At 34.6% G+C, this 15575-nt stretch overlaps 1 protein-coding gene across 8 annotated transcripts in view; it reads left to right on the top strand.

Annotated features, from left to right (window-relative positions):
* Nucleotides 1-15575, top strand: part of CACNA2D1 (calcium voltage-gated channel auxiliary subunit alpha2delta 1) — a 490964-nt gene that overhangs the window by 352500 nt on the left and 122889 nt on the right. For all 8 annotated transcript variants that reach the window (XM_021674256.2, XM_021674264.2, XM_021674268.2 and 5 more), the window contains exon 7: nt 5440-5571. In XM_021674256.2, coding sequence (XP_021529931.1) covers nt 5440-5571 — 132 coding nt within the window. The remainder of the gene's footprint in view (nt 1-5439; nt 5572-15575) is intronic.

Raw genomic sequence — 15575 nt, 5'->3', positions numbered from 1 at the left:
TTAGTATATAGTTTCCTACGTATCTCCAGTAGCTACATCTTTTATGAAAGACTTATTAAAGTTATTTCGTATTTTAAGTAAATCATAACAAATGTTTTTCTTTTTTTCTTGCATAATTCTGCTTCATTAGAAAGCTGTAGGTGAGGGTACAAAGATTCAGTTTTAAAAGATAATTTCTGGATCTAATATAAAGCATGGCTTGGGTAGTTAACAATATTGTATACTTGTAATATTCTAGGAGGATAGATCTTAAATTCAATTCCCCCAGCCTCCACCCTAATGGTAGTTATATAAAGGTGATGGAAAAGTTAATTAGCTTGATTTTGACAACTTTACAACATACAGGTATATCAAAACATACTTTATACTATTTTATATATGTCAATGACATCTCAATAAATCTGTTTAAAAAGCTGTAGTTGACATTATAAATAACATTAAGATTTTTCAAATAGTCATATGGTGGCATGAATGTATGGTGAGGCTTTGGACACTGAATAAATCAACAAAATATATTCAAACTTAATACAAACTTAATTAAAACTTAAAAGGGAGCAGTAGTGCAACATTTTATTGGTTGAAGTTTGCAGAAGAACTTTGGATTCAGAGCTCGTCAGATATTCTGTATTCCATGTCATAAACAAGATATAGATAGAAGAGCCTTGTTTTTTGGAAGAATTAGCAGCAAATGTAAAGGGTTTCTTTTGTGCTGTTACAAATTAGATTTTTCTTTCTTCCCTTGAGAATCCAGACTGAACAATAGAATACTCTAAAAGAGAGCCTTGCTGAACACGGAGGCCATGTTTTTGAAAACTAAATAAACAAAGAATAGAGATGTATGCTTGGCATTCTGAATCGATTATCAGCGAAATCCTGTTATGCCATTCAGAATAAAGGCCTCAAAGTCAAGGTTTGCTTTCTAAGCATTCACTGCTTTTTGTAGGCTTGGCCTTGGACATCTATAAAAGACTTAATTTTTACAAAATTGAATTTTTCAACAGGGATAAAGATCGTCATTTCTTAAAAGTTGGTAGAAAATGAGAACTAATTTCACTCCTAATATAAGACAGTTAGCCAAATTTGTCAGTAACTGGTAGTAGGTTCAAGGCTAGATTGGCATTGAGCAGTCTTGTATAGTGAAAAAATATTGACCACTCATGTACTTCTAATTTCATTTCAAGCAAGAAACTAGATGTGTGTGTGAATGTAAAGCATTACTCTTTGTCAGGGATAGGGAAGAAAAACAGAGCAACTGTGGAAATAATATCCAATAAATAATATAATATCATATAGAACAGGAATCCCCAACCATGGACCATGGACTGGTCTGGGTCCCTGACCTGTTAGGAACTGGGCCATGCAGCAGGAGAGCCTTACTTCCTGAGCTCTGCCTTCTATCAGGTGAACAGCAGCATTAGAGTCTTGTAGGAGCATCAACCCTGTTGTGAATGGCACATGTGAGAGATCTAGGTTTCATTCTCCTTATGAGAACCTAATAATGCCTGGTGATCTGAGGGGGAACAGTTTCATTATGATACCATCTCCCACGTCCATTTGTGGAAAAATTATCTTTAACAAAACCAGTCCCTGATGCCAAAACAGATATAGAATATATAATTGATAATATAAAATATAATTTAAAATAATACCCATTTATAGAATACCATTCACCTCTTATCAATATTATTAAATATATGTCTTCAAATAAAGGGAGTTTTGTGCTCAAAAAATATTTTAAGTTTTTTATTTAGTGAAAGTTATTCTGGAATTTTTATATTAAACATTATTTGGCTACTAATTTATATTGATTTTTCCACAATTAAAATCCTTTGAATTTTGATTGTTTGCTCTGGACATTCAAGTAAATATTATGACTTATAGAATAATCATTGCATTTTGAAGTCTTTGTAATATACAAAGACAAATTAAAATTTTTTTTGTTGAATTTTGTTGAAATTTATTAAACTTTAGACATTATTTTTTGAGATTAGGTTTTTTATGAATGAAAAAATACAGTTTCATAATCTAGAGTAATATTTGCTGAGAATAATTTTCCAAGGAATTTGGCCTTGTTTCATTTTTCCCATTATGAAAGAATCATGTTTTATACCTTTTATTTTTTAACAACTATGGTGTCAGGAAAACAGGAAAGACTAAAACTACTTTCTGAGAATAGAGAAAGGCACCAGCATAACCACATAAACTCTTTATAACATAAAACAAAAGATCTTCTGAAAACAACTTTTAACTTCAAAAAGCACTTGACTTTTACCTGGTTGTAACCAGAATGGTGAGTCTAAAAAATCTTCCTAAATATACTTTACTAACACGTTAAGAGAGACAGACAGAAACAGAGATGGGGGTTAAGGTGGGGCAGAGGAGAGGGAGAGATGAAGGAAGAGAAGAGAGATAATGTATGTGTTAGTAGAATGGAAATGACAGAGCAGAATTCATATCCAGGAAATGACATAAACTTAGCACAGCCAGTATTATGCATTTAGTGTTATATTATTCCATCATCTGCAGATTACCCTCTTATTTCAGCATTATTTATCCTGAGTGTGCTAATAGGATAAAGAAGGAGAAATGTTGGGCATCTTATTAATTCTGGATGAGCTATTTAATTTTTTAAGATTTAGAAGAAGAAAAGTCTGGTCTTTTCAAAGTACCAGAATAATAAATGTTTATTAGTCAAATATAATTCATAATATGGATCAGAAAACTGTATGCAGAAAACCCAAGGTCTAAAATAGTATTCATTCTGGTGTGTTTGATGCTTTACAAATATTTTCTTTATTTTTTAGCTACTTTTAATATTATTTGAAAAAAATTTTCCTAGTGAACCAATTGAATCCTACTTTCTAGTTTTGATATTTTAAGGAATGTGAATGGTATAATTGAATGTGTGATTCTGGATCTATAATACTCTGATTAAGAACTGGAGACCCATATTCTCTCCATGGTATAAATCTCTTGAAGAACACTCTGTGCATGTTGGTAGGTAGATCCAGTCAAACTGCCCCCTACAAAGACTGTAGTAATTTTGCATTGCTATAGCAGATTTTCTTTGAATTTTGGTTTCTGGACATCCATAAAAAGATTGTGACTAATAGGATAATGGTTGCATTAAGAAGTCCCTGTAACTGTACACCAGTACATGGAAGTATCTGTATTCTTACATCTTACTATACATTGCGTATTATCAAATTTATAAACCGTACTGATGTGATGGTGTACAATACCAATACTTTCATTCTGAGTCAAATTTAAAAATCAGTTCTAGTGCCTAGTCTGGGAATTCCTTATATAATTTGCTCATTTGTAGATGAACACATTTTGAGAAAAATTTTTTGAAATCTACCTTAATAATGGCTTGTCAGAAAAAGAAAATTTACAAAGCATCAACTGGAAATTTTAAAGCATATTGCCAGGATAATAGGAATGTTTTAGAGCTTGACTTTTTCCCTCACTATATAAAACTATAATTCACAAATCAGTGTGTCAGTACCCAATACTTAGTAGCTGTTATCAAACAAAACTAAGAAAAAGTTAGCAGCCTTGAAAACAAATAAAACTTTATTATAAATAACTAGATATTGTTGCCTAATATGAATGAAAGAGTCAAGGAAATTAAAGAGATAGAATAGATTGGGCATTAATGAAGTCTATCTTGATCATAAATAAACATTTGTTTAGTAGAATATTACTATAAAAGTCAAAATGTTTAAGAGAAAGCACAATGTCCCTCTTTCTGTGCTATTTTGTATATTGATATAAATATTCATGCATAATGGGTATCAGTTCAGGTTATCTGTGTGAATATAAATTCTCATATAACTAGCCACTTAGTGTTCATTGGATCATGCTTTTGAATATGAATTCTCTAGTATCTCATATGCAGGATGGATTTGACGCAGCTCATGAATATTCACACACACACAACTGATCTTTTTGAAAGTAATCGCATCCATAAAGATGAAAATCTTGTTAGTTTTCAATAATGTGGAACTGCATTAGCATGCTGGTCCCAGAACAGTTTCACAATCACCTTGTTTTTGTAAATGATACACTCTTTAAAATATAAACACATAGGCTGTGCATCTTTTTTCACAGAAGCTCTTTTTAATTTTACCTTTAAAAAAGCTTGTGTGTGATTTAACCTCTATGGTATTCATTTGCTTTATTTGCTGTCATCACAGAAAAAAATAGAAAAAAGTTAAGCCATATCTCCAGTCTTTATCTTAAGCACATTTCCACTGTTCAGGCGTGGTCAGAGATTGTCAAATGCAGAGTGGCCCAATCTGCTAATCTCTGATGTGTATTTTACATATAAGATTATCTGTGTCATCTTTTTGTGTTGTATTAGGAAAATTATATTAGGCCAATTAAATTTTTAGTATGCTAGACTTGAGAAGTTATGATCATGAGGGCCAATAATTAGAAATTATTTTATAACTTAACTATTTTAACCCATATTATGTCCTACATTCTAATTGTTTCTCTTGCATGGTAATGAATGGTACATGTTTGTAATACCTATCCCAGATCAGTTTCTAGTTATAAATATGTATCAGAATCATCATCTGGCCCTTATTGGCACCGTGCCCTAATTAACAGAACTAACCAGTAGCAAAAACAAACCAACCAACCCTATCATTTATGAAGGTAGTGATAAAGTGTCAGCTAGTTTGTTTTTAACACTGATATTGTCAAGCCTCTGAATGAATTTTCCCATCACTAAAATATATATATTTTCGTTGTGTAAACACAGTTAATAAGCTGTGCTCAACAACAACATCTTTTTTTTTTTTTTACTTAGTTAGCAGGCTAATTTATGCTGCTATGCCTCCTCGAGTCATCAATAGTTGAGTACTGTGGTGTTAAAATTCTGTCCTAAGGTGTCCTATAGGTTTCCTCAGAATTACTTCTGAAGATAAAAAGGAATACCACTCATCCCTCCTCATATTTTATGTGTCACAGTGGTTCTCAAGCAGGACGGATTTTGTCCCCCAGGGGCCATCTGACATTCTGGAGACATTTTTGCTTGTCACAACTGGGGGATGGGGAGCTACTGGTATCCCGTGGGTACAGGCTAGAGTTGCTGCTAAACATTGTACAGTTCACAGGACAGACCCCACGACAAAGAATAATCCAGGCCAAAATGTCAGTAGGGCCACTGTCATATAAAATTTTATTTTCAGAAATTCTCTCCAGAGCGTAAATCTCTTAAGAACATTTTTCAATGAACACGATGTGCATGTTGGTATTAGATCCAGTCAAACTGTCCTCTAAAATGTCTAAAACTTGTTGATAATGACTCGATTAAAGTGCTTTTATAGGTAGAACAATGAACATATTTAATATTATTTTGTAAATAAATGAAGACAGATTCAGTGTTTAATTATAAATTTGAATTATTTTTTTTCTTTTTTTTGTTAGCAACAATTGTGTTAAATGAACTCAACTGGACAAGTGCCTTAGATGAAGTTTTCAAAAAAAATCGAGAGGAAGACCCTTCACTGTTGTGGCAGGTTTTTGGCAGTGCCACTGGCCTGGCTCGATATTATCCAGGTAGGTGCTTAGTGATTCAATCATTGTCAAGTTCCAGGCTCAGTGTTTCTGGAGAACATTCTGTTATCTTCCCTGACATTGTAAGAAAAATATGATTATATCACACTACGTTTATAAGGAAAGAATATTCCTCTTTACATGGCTTTAGATTGGCCAAAATCACTTTAGACTGAAATACCTAAGGAGCAATTGGAGCTACTGGTAACTGGAATCAGGCCATGCCGCTGTGAGACCGTGAGCAGGTATCCTTAGGTGAATACCTGGAACAGGAAGTTACCATCAGTCTTAAAACAGCTCCGAGACAGAGGCCCAGCCGCTCAGCATGCACCAAGCTGTGAGTCATGTTAGAGAGCTGAATTTTGTAAATTAATTGAAATATTTATCTTCAGATTTTAAGTCTGAGATTGAAATTTGTAACATAAGTGTTAATGCATTTCTTTAATCAGTAGATGTGAATTTGTTAAAATGAGTAGGACAAGAAATAAAATGAAATCACAATGAAAATAGAGTTTTTCTCATGTGTCAGGTTGCATTACTTCTGAATGCATCTTAGTGATTGTATATACTCAGTGAAGGTGAATAGATGTTAAAATAAAAAATCTTTTTATAAATGTGTATTATTATAAAAGAGTAAGGAGAAATAGTAATTTCTATACAAAAATGAAAAATTAATCTCTAGTACATCCTGAAAACCTATTGAAAAAACTTTAAGTCAAATATCTGTTGGTGTTTTTAACTTCTCCACTTTTTAAAGCAAGATGACAAACATAAAATGCATTTTCTCCCTCAAACACGTGATCTGAGTTATAGGATCCATGCTCGATAAATGGCTACCATATGACTTTTAAATGGCTACTATATGACTTTAAATAGCATAATTCTTCTTGAGGCTTGGGTGTCCTAAACATATTTAACAAATTGAGTTAGTCTTGTAAAAAGTCAAAGCAGTAAATAGGAGTGAAATAAAAATTTAAAAACATATAGGTTTGGATTGTAATATTATAGCAATGAATGAAAGTGTCTGGATATCATCAGATCAGATGGTACTCAAGTTAGGTAAAGACCATATAACTTCTTCAGGGTTGCAAATGCCAGATGGTAAAATCAGTAATAATTTTTTTCTGCATAAGCCAACACACTAGGAAAGGCCAAGTTTGTATTAAATATTGAAAAAATGAGTTATAAAATATTTTTATTAATATCTAATGCGGAGAATATATCACATAGTTTATCATTATAATAGTGAAATTTTTCCTTTATGGAATGTTGTTCACTTTAATACAACCCTGCTAAACATAATCTTATTATTTTATTAACATGTTAAATACTATCAGAAGACTTAAAATTTCAGTATGTAACATAATATAAAGGAAAAAGAACACTACTCATGCACACGGTAAACCTGATGTGATAAACCTTAAAATTATATCAGGTCTTACAAAACATTTATAAATTATAAGACCTGACATAATTTAAAATATAGGAAATAGACATCTGATATCCTATCCAGTAATATACAAATATAAGAATATATTTGTCAATAACTTACAGCATTATATAGCTTTTAAGAATATTATATATTCCATATATAAATAACTAAGGGAAAGAAGGAAATAATTATTAAAAAAAAATTAGGATGATAATGAGCAACCAACAGCCCAGTATCAGAGAGAGAATGATGATGTCCAGGGAGGAGACAAGGGTTACAAAAGAAAAACGAGAGGAGAGGAAGGAAAGAATGGATGCAACATGGGAGAGAAAACATGGGGATCAAGAGGTAGATGGAAAGATTAGTTGTATTATGAACACTTTTCAAAAGTGGCTGTTTGAACAAATAGCAGTTAACTTCAAAAATTACTGGTAAAACATATTCTGTAATTAATTTCAAATGCTGAGGGATGATGACTTTAATATTTTAATGCTAATCATATATTTTCAAATGTGTTGACATGTATTCATTTCATCTTGGAAAACATATTTAGCAGAATTCATGTGGTCTTGATAGAGGCAGGAGACAGACAAAATCTATGAAGACAGGGGAGGGTTTCTGGGGTAACACTGCCTTCAAGCCGAAGACAGTTCAAAGCCTATCTGTAATTCCCGGGTAAATCTTTGGACCAGATTGAGAATCTCTCTTCCCATTTGACATGTTTTCCTCTGATTGATCCCCACCCTTCACCTATTTTACATACACCTACCCTTTCCTAATTGGTATTTTACACTGTCATGCCCACCTTTGAGTGGTGCCTTTGTTTTAGTCTTTTTTGTATACTTACAAACCATTCAACATGAATTCCCCATTCTGAGTCCATAAAAGCCCCAGACCCAGCCACACTGAGCGAGAGACCACGTAACATCAGGTGGGGGACGACCCTTACATTCCCTGTCCTCTGAGAGCTTTCTCAGTGCTCAATAAGATTCTTCTCTGCCCTCCCCACTCGTCAGTTGTCAGCATCGCCTCATTCTTCTTGGACGTGTGATGAGAACGTGGGACCCACAGAATGTGGGTGCAAAGAAGGTTGTAACACTATGGCCCTCTGGCCTCCGCTGGTGGAGGGCAGCTGCCCAACACACCAGGAAGCAGTGGCAGGGCTGAGCCAGCCTGGGAGCCATGGGCCAGAGTGAAACAAGGGACTGACAGAGCTGTTAATGTGCCATCGTCTGTCAGGCTACAGACAGCAGGACTGAAAGAGCTAATTAGCATGCTGTAATGCATGCCTCAGGGTCAGGGGCACCCCTGCCTGGGCACCACTATGTTCCCCCTTTCAGGGTGACAGAGTCCACCACAGGAGTCACTTGCAACATGCCTAGTCTAGCCGCAAGCCCCATACAGAGCCTGCTTCTGTGCCAGCACTTAGAATAGCTGATTGGAGCCTGCACTCACTTACTCACACACTCCCTCCCATCAAGGGCTGAGTGCACAGTTGCGGTGGCCATGGGATACATGCCATAGTGCAGGCTGGGTGCTGACCAGCAGGCAGAGAAGATGGAGTGTTTCCTGTGGTGAACCCAGGCCCAAGTAAGGCCTGGGTAGGGACGTCACTGGCCGGAGGTCTCCAGCTGGCAAAGTGACGGAGAAAAGTCCTGCATCAGTCTCTGCAGAACATTAGGTGTGGAAGCAACCCTGTTCACACTCATAATATCTAGTTTTTATGTAAGAGTTTGGCAAGCGGCTGGGCATGGTGGCTCACGCCTATAATCCCAGGACTTTGAGAGGCCGAGGCGGGTGGATCACGAGGTCAAGAGATCGAGACCATCTTGGTCAACAAGGTGAAACCCCGTCTCTACTAAAAATACAAAAATTAGCTGGGCACGGTGGCGCGTGCCTGTAATCCCAGCTACTCGGGAGGCTGAGGCAGGAGAATTGCCTGAACCCAGGAGGCGGAGGTTGCGGTGAGCTGAGATTGCGCCATTGCACTCCAGCCTGGGTAATGAGCGAAACTCCATCTCAAAAAAAAAAAGAGTTTGGCAAGCAAATTGACTCACTAAATGACAGTGAGGTTGAATTCATTTACCTGTTACAGGAGGGTCTGTAAAATAGCCCACTTGACTGCTGTGGAATACACTTGAATCAATTTTAGTTTAGTGAATCTGTTACTGAGTTGCTCCTTATGACAATAATGATATAATACAATCAAGTCATTAGTAAAGACATTAAGACAATGTTATAATTTTTAAAGTGGATGACTGTGTTTCTGTTTTTGTAAGACTATATTTTCAACACATTTAACATGATCACCAAGTTTAAAGCTTTGTTTAAATGATGCGATTAAAAAATTTTTTTTAATAGACTATATATACGTCTCTGATTATATCATTTTGGTAGAAGCAAAGTAATATAGAAAAACTCACCCGTGTTTATTCTATGTTAAACCAGAGATCAAAAATAGTCTTTCAGTATTTTGATTATCTTAATGGTAAGTGGAAACAGCATATATGTTACTTCTACTTAATTGAAATTTCACATAGAAGACCGTCAGGCCAGTATCTCCCTACAACCTGTGGTAACCTGGGTAGATCTCTTAAGCCTTCTGAGTCCTAATCATCAAGTTTCAAAAATTGGAACACTAATAACTTCTCAGTTTATTCCCTGGGGGTTATTGTGATCAATGAGATAATATGATGAAAAGTACTCTGAAAATAGGAAACAGTAGGTGTTTCTACAATAGTACATGTCAACTAGAATAATTTTGCCTAAATGCAGCTTTCTCTTTATCTCAGACATTAAAGAACATAATTGAAGTTTACAAGTGAGTTGACAAAGAAACTGAAATACAACTCTGGAAGGAATCTAAACATGACTAAGTCATAAAGTCAGGCAATAATACCACATAGCAAAACTGGTCAGAAGGCACAGATTTTAGCCGATGGCCTTAGGTCACTTTTCTGAAGGATTAGCAGATATGATAAAGGATGTCCAATTAAATTTAAATTTCAAATAAGCAATGAAGAACTTTTTAGTATAATTATGCTTCATGCAATATTTGGGATATACTTTTACTAAGACAGTATTTATTTTTTATTGAAATTCAAACTTAACTGATTGTCTTGTATTTCTTTTTGCTAAATTCATCAACCTGCTTTTTCAGGCTTTCAGTTTCTACATTTGTAATATGGGAAAGTCAACTTCCCCATTACTTCACAGTATTGTAAAGATCAAGCAGAGTCTATTCATACAGATATAAAATTTTTTAATTTTTTAAATTCTGTAAGCTACCTATTTTTATTTGTGTAAAGGAATACTTGCCACAGAACTATTGAAAATAAAATGTTTTGCAGGAACTAGAACCTTCTGATTCACAATAGGACCTAAAAAAATTCTTACTGATTATTAATGTGCTACTTAGAGCACAGCCACATACCATGAGGTGGGTGAGCAGTTTAGATAGATAGATAGATAGATAGATAGATAGATAGATAGATAGATAATTTTTTTACCCCATCAATATTATGTATCCTATTATGTACCCATAATGATAAAAAATGTAAAATTTTAATTGAAGGGTAATACTACTATGTACAACATGTTTTGACACATATACATTGTAGAATGGCTAAATCTATCTAATTAACAAGTGCCTCACTTAACATAGTTATTATTATGGTCTATACTAAATTAACTAAAGTCACCATTTTATATAATAGGTCTCTTAAATTTATTCCTTCTCTCCAACTGTAGTTACTTGTCCTTTGGCCAGCATCTCCACGCTTATAACCACCTCAGTCTTTGGTAACCACCATTTGACTCTGTATTCTATGAGATTGACTTTTTTTTTTGAGACGGAGTCTCACTCTGTTGCCCAGGTCGGAGTGCTGTGGCGTGATCTTGGCTCACTGCAACCTTTGCCCCCTGAGTTCAAGCGATTCTCCTGCCTCAGCCTCCCTAGTAGTGGGGATTATAGGTGCATGCCACTATCCCCAGCTAATTTTTCTATTTTTAGTAGAGACCGGGTTTTTCCATGTTGGCTAGGCTGGTCTCGAACTACTGACCTCAGGTGATTCATCCACCTTGGCCTCCCAATGTGCAGGGATTACAGGTGTGAGCCACCATGCCCAGCCAAGATCGACTTTTTTAGATTTGACAGTAATTACATTCTTGAACCAGATAGCCAGGACATAAACCCCACCTCCACCACTTTGTATGATGCTGACCTTTGGAAAACCCTCATTGACCTCAGTTGTGAAACAAGGAGGATAACAATACTTAAATTGTAGAATTGTTAAGAGAATTAGAAGCACTAAATCTGTTGGCGCATATTGCCCAGATGTAGGGGAAAGTTAGAGTACTCTCATGATTTTCAGTTATCAGATTATTTAAAATACATAGAAACATGATGAGATCTCTAGAGCTAGCATAATATAAAGGTCCCTATGCAGTGCTGTTTCAAAAAAGTAGTTTTGTAATTAGTGGAGATTTAAACTCTTAACATCTGTCCTTGGACTGAACAGGAACCTGCTTTATAATTTCATTGATGTATATGGAAATAAGCTATGAAAATCATTGGTGTCTATCCTTTTTCTCCTCCTCTTCTCTTTTTTTCACTCTTTCTCCACCTCTCTCTTCTTCCTCTTTCTACTTTCCTCGGACGGTAGGTAGGCTGTGTGTTATAATAAAAGGAATATTGTACTGTGAGGAGTTCTAGGTTCATATAAAAACTGTCATCAGCATCACTTTATACTTTAAGTCATGTTCTGTTTCTGTACCTATTTCTTCATAAGTAACTTGGGATGAATGAACAAAATGATTTCTAAAGCAAGCACTAATTATATCTGCTTATAGCCTACTGTTTGTAGCATTTGCTACATCCACGGTCTTGGTTTTGCAGGATGAATAGAGACTTGCCCTAGTCATACAGCTAGCTCTATGGAACAGATATGATTAGGAAGTTATATTTAATGATGTCTTCCTTGAATATGTGCTCATTGGAAAATCAGTTTATCTTACAAGTTCTTTCCTTTAGGAGGTCTTAATTTATTTGTATAAATTAACTTTAATGGTATTAAAAACTGCTTTCAATAGCTATCAACTTTGTGAATTCTTACTCATCATAAAAACCATGATACAAACTGCTCATTTTACCTATTAATGTCTCCTGAAATTGTACCAATTGCTGCAGTAATTGGGATTGTAATTAGGAATCAGTGGCTCATTGAAATGCCAATGTAGGCAGCACTTATTCTTTTTTTGGACAATTAGTTGTATTTATTAAGAAAGAGAGAAAACTAAAAATTACTTCATCTCTATATGACATTTACTTAATGTCTTAGTAATTATTTGTTCTTTCTCTGCCCTACCTCATTTGTTAATTTCAAAACTATGAGATTATAATAAAGGGACCTAATGTATGTTAAGTGAATGTGAAACAGACCTCTGAGAAACATCTTCCTGTTGCTATTTCTGCTAGGATTTTGCAGAATAAAATGCAAAAGAATCTGTTACGAAGTATACAGACTGACTTATTTTTTTTTAATATAGGTAGCCAATAGTTCTTAAATTGTGTACCACTTTTTGAGCAATAATTTAAGAATATTTTAAGCATCAAATAGCAGATGACAAGGTAGTCCAAAGAATACCTTTCAAAGTTTAGTCATAAACAGAGCTTTTTTGATATATTTCTAGCCAATTAGAAGAAAACGGGATAGCAGTAGCACCTCAACATTCATGATGTTTATAGAAGTACTGCTTTCAGTTATCTCTAAAAATGGCTGATTTCTTCTTTTACTTTAACATTTGTTTATGAATATATAGTTCAACTATAAATATACACATTTATTAATCATTACATAAACAAACTTTAATAATTATTAGCATAAAATGTAATAATCAGTTCAATTTAAAGTCCAGTATATTAGTTAGGACTCTTACTGGCTACCAATTACAGAAAATTTAAAATAATTGTGATTTTTAATACTGCAGAAGTTTGGTTTTTTACTCATGTCAATCAGAGTTAACATAGACTGGGGCAGGTATGGAAACTCCACAAATAAGGGGTCTGCACCCTGTGCACCCCAGATCTCATAACTCTGTCATTCTCTGAGTATGGCCTCTGCATTCGAGTCTGTCACTGTTACTTGTACTCTTTCTTAGAAGTAAAGAATGGTATTCTTTCATGCCCCCTTTTTAAGGGAACTTCCTGGCAATCACTTAAAGCATTTTCTTTCATTTGTTTTTGGCCAGAGTTTAGCGGTCTCTTGGTCCTACTTACCTTCAAAACGTCCACATACCCAGCTAAAAGGCAGGGGCCGCACTAAGTAAGAAGTGGAGAACAGATATTGGGGAACAAAAAGCTTCTCTGCTTTGGTTACTATGAGCACATCTGTGTTTTAAAATAGCAAGTTGTTTCTGCCTTTTAGAAAATTTACATCTAATTAGGGAGTCAAAACTTATGCATCTAAATTAAATACATCTTAAATTTAGATTTCAATACAAATTATTAAATAATTAAGTACCAAGTCACTTAGACCATAGCAATAGAATTGCTATAGAAATTTTGAAAAAGAAGAGGTAATTATGGTTTAGAGTCATAAAAGAGGTTTATGAACTTTAGATTGAAAATCAAGTCAATGAAGAAGAAGAGGCAAAATGTTTCTGGAGGGAAGAATGGCATAAAATAAAAATACGAGGAAATGAACAACTTCTGTTGGAGACTAGTGAGGTCAGTTAATCCAATAGCTTGCTACAGAAAAAGTAATTTTGAATCAAAAGGTTTATTAATGGCAGATTCCATGGCCTTGAATGCCAGAATGTTTGGGATTTAATGTGTAGGCAAAGTACCACAAACATTCTGGGCACCGTAATGCTATGATTAAAACATTTATTATTATGTTAAGAAGGAGAAAGATGGGGAAGCTTGACCAGAGGATATGCTATTTTAATGGTCAGATGTGGAATGTTTAAGATATGAACAAGGGATCAAATAGGAGTTAAAAAAGAATTCTTGAAATTATGACATCAGATTTTATTGTTTTTTAAAAATAAATTTAATAACTGACATAAGACTATAAGTTGAGTATCATTTTTAAGTTGAATGGATGAGAATATTAAAGCTGTTTACTAAAATTAAAAATCAAAACTATTTTTATTTTGGGAGTAAAGTGATGAGTTTAACTTAGAACAGTAAGGTTTGAGGTGTTCACAGCAGGGTACAAAAAGCTCCGTTTATGCTCAAGCGCTGGCTTTGTATTATATGGTTTTCTTTGCTATATACTGTCCACTGTGTTGTGTAGGGGAAACATCTTACATTACACAAAAGGATGACATTCTGTTTTAAAATTCTCAATTTATCCTCATCATGAAGGCGATTTTCTAGCCTCACGTTTGTTGCATTTTGTATAACCTTATCTCTTACCAGAATCTGTCTTTTTGTTCACAGATAAGGGTTGTAGTACTTGTTGACCTTATGGTCAGCCATGGATTCAGTCACACTTAAACTGACTAAATGACTTATTGCTCACAGGATAGCATAGGTAATTAAATAGGATGCTTTAGCTGTTTTCAACTTCTGAGATATATCTCTCAATCTCTTTTTTCTTTACGTGTTACCGAATTTCCATACTGATGCCATTCATTTTTAGATGCATAAAACATCTTTGCTGTGTAAATCATTTATGTTCAGTATACTTGATTATGAAAAATTAAAAAGATTTACTGTCAGAAGTCAGATGTTTTAAGCACTTTCTCAAGTACCCTAAATATAAACTTTTAAAAGAATTCTATCACTATCACCATCATCTAAGATTTAGACTTACAAAACCACGAAACTTGTTTCTGTAGAAACAGTTTGTTTTATGTTTTTAGCAATGTCATTATTGTCATATAATTAAATTTATTTGCATGCAAAAATAAGAAACATGTTTCTCTGTCAGACTTCATGTTTTTCTCTAGGTAGCACATATCTAACATTATTTCCCAGTAAATGCTCTCCAACACTTGCCTCATAGAACTTACTGTGCTCATGTTTATTTCCAAGTTACTTAATTATTACATTAGGGATATCTAAATGATTAAATATTTGTGTAACTCTTACTTTATTGAGTATTCCAGTTAATTGCTCAACTTGTCCTTGTTGACTGCTACTCCTGCTGACACACAGATATCCCTTTAAGTAAAAATGTTTTAAGTGCCTTATCTGGCATCTTTATAATTACCAGTAATGCACTTTGTAATAAGGGCTTTTATTTTTGAAATTATGGTAACTTATCCTTGGTTGTAATACCATGTATGTGTGTATGGATTTCTGCCCATTGTTTATCTATAAGAATTTAGGAAGGCCGGGCATGGTGGCTCAAGCCTGTAATCCCAGCACTTTGGGAGGCTGAGGTGGGCAGATCATGAGGTCGGGAGATCGAGACCATCCTGGCCAACATGGTGAAACCCTATTTCTACTAAAAATACAAAAATTAGCTGGGCATGGTTGTATGCCTGTAATCCCAGCTACTCAGGAGGCTGAGGCAGGAGAATTGCTTGAACCAGGGAGTCGGAGGTTGCAGTGAGCTGAGATCAT

The sequence above is a fragment of the Aotus nancymaae genome, unplaced genomic scaffold (assembly GCF_030222135.1).
Source record: "Aotus nancymaae isolate 86718 unplaced genomic scaffold, 86718_ANA_hifiasm-v0.15.2.pri h1tg000002l, whole genome shotgun sequence".
Taxonomy (NCBI): Eukaryota; Metazoa; Chordata; class Mammalia; order Primates; family Aotidae; genus Aotus; species Aotus nancymaae.
Note: the sequence above shows the minus strand (reverse complement) of the source record. Positions and strands in the feature narration are given on the sequence as shown.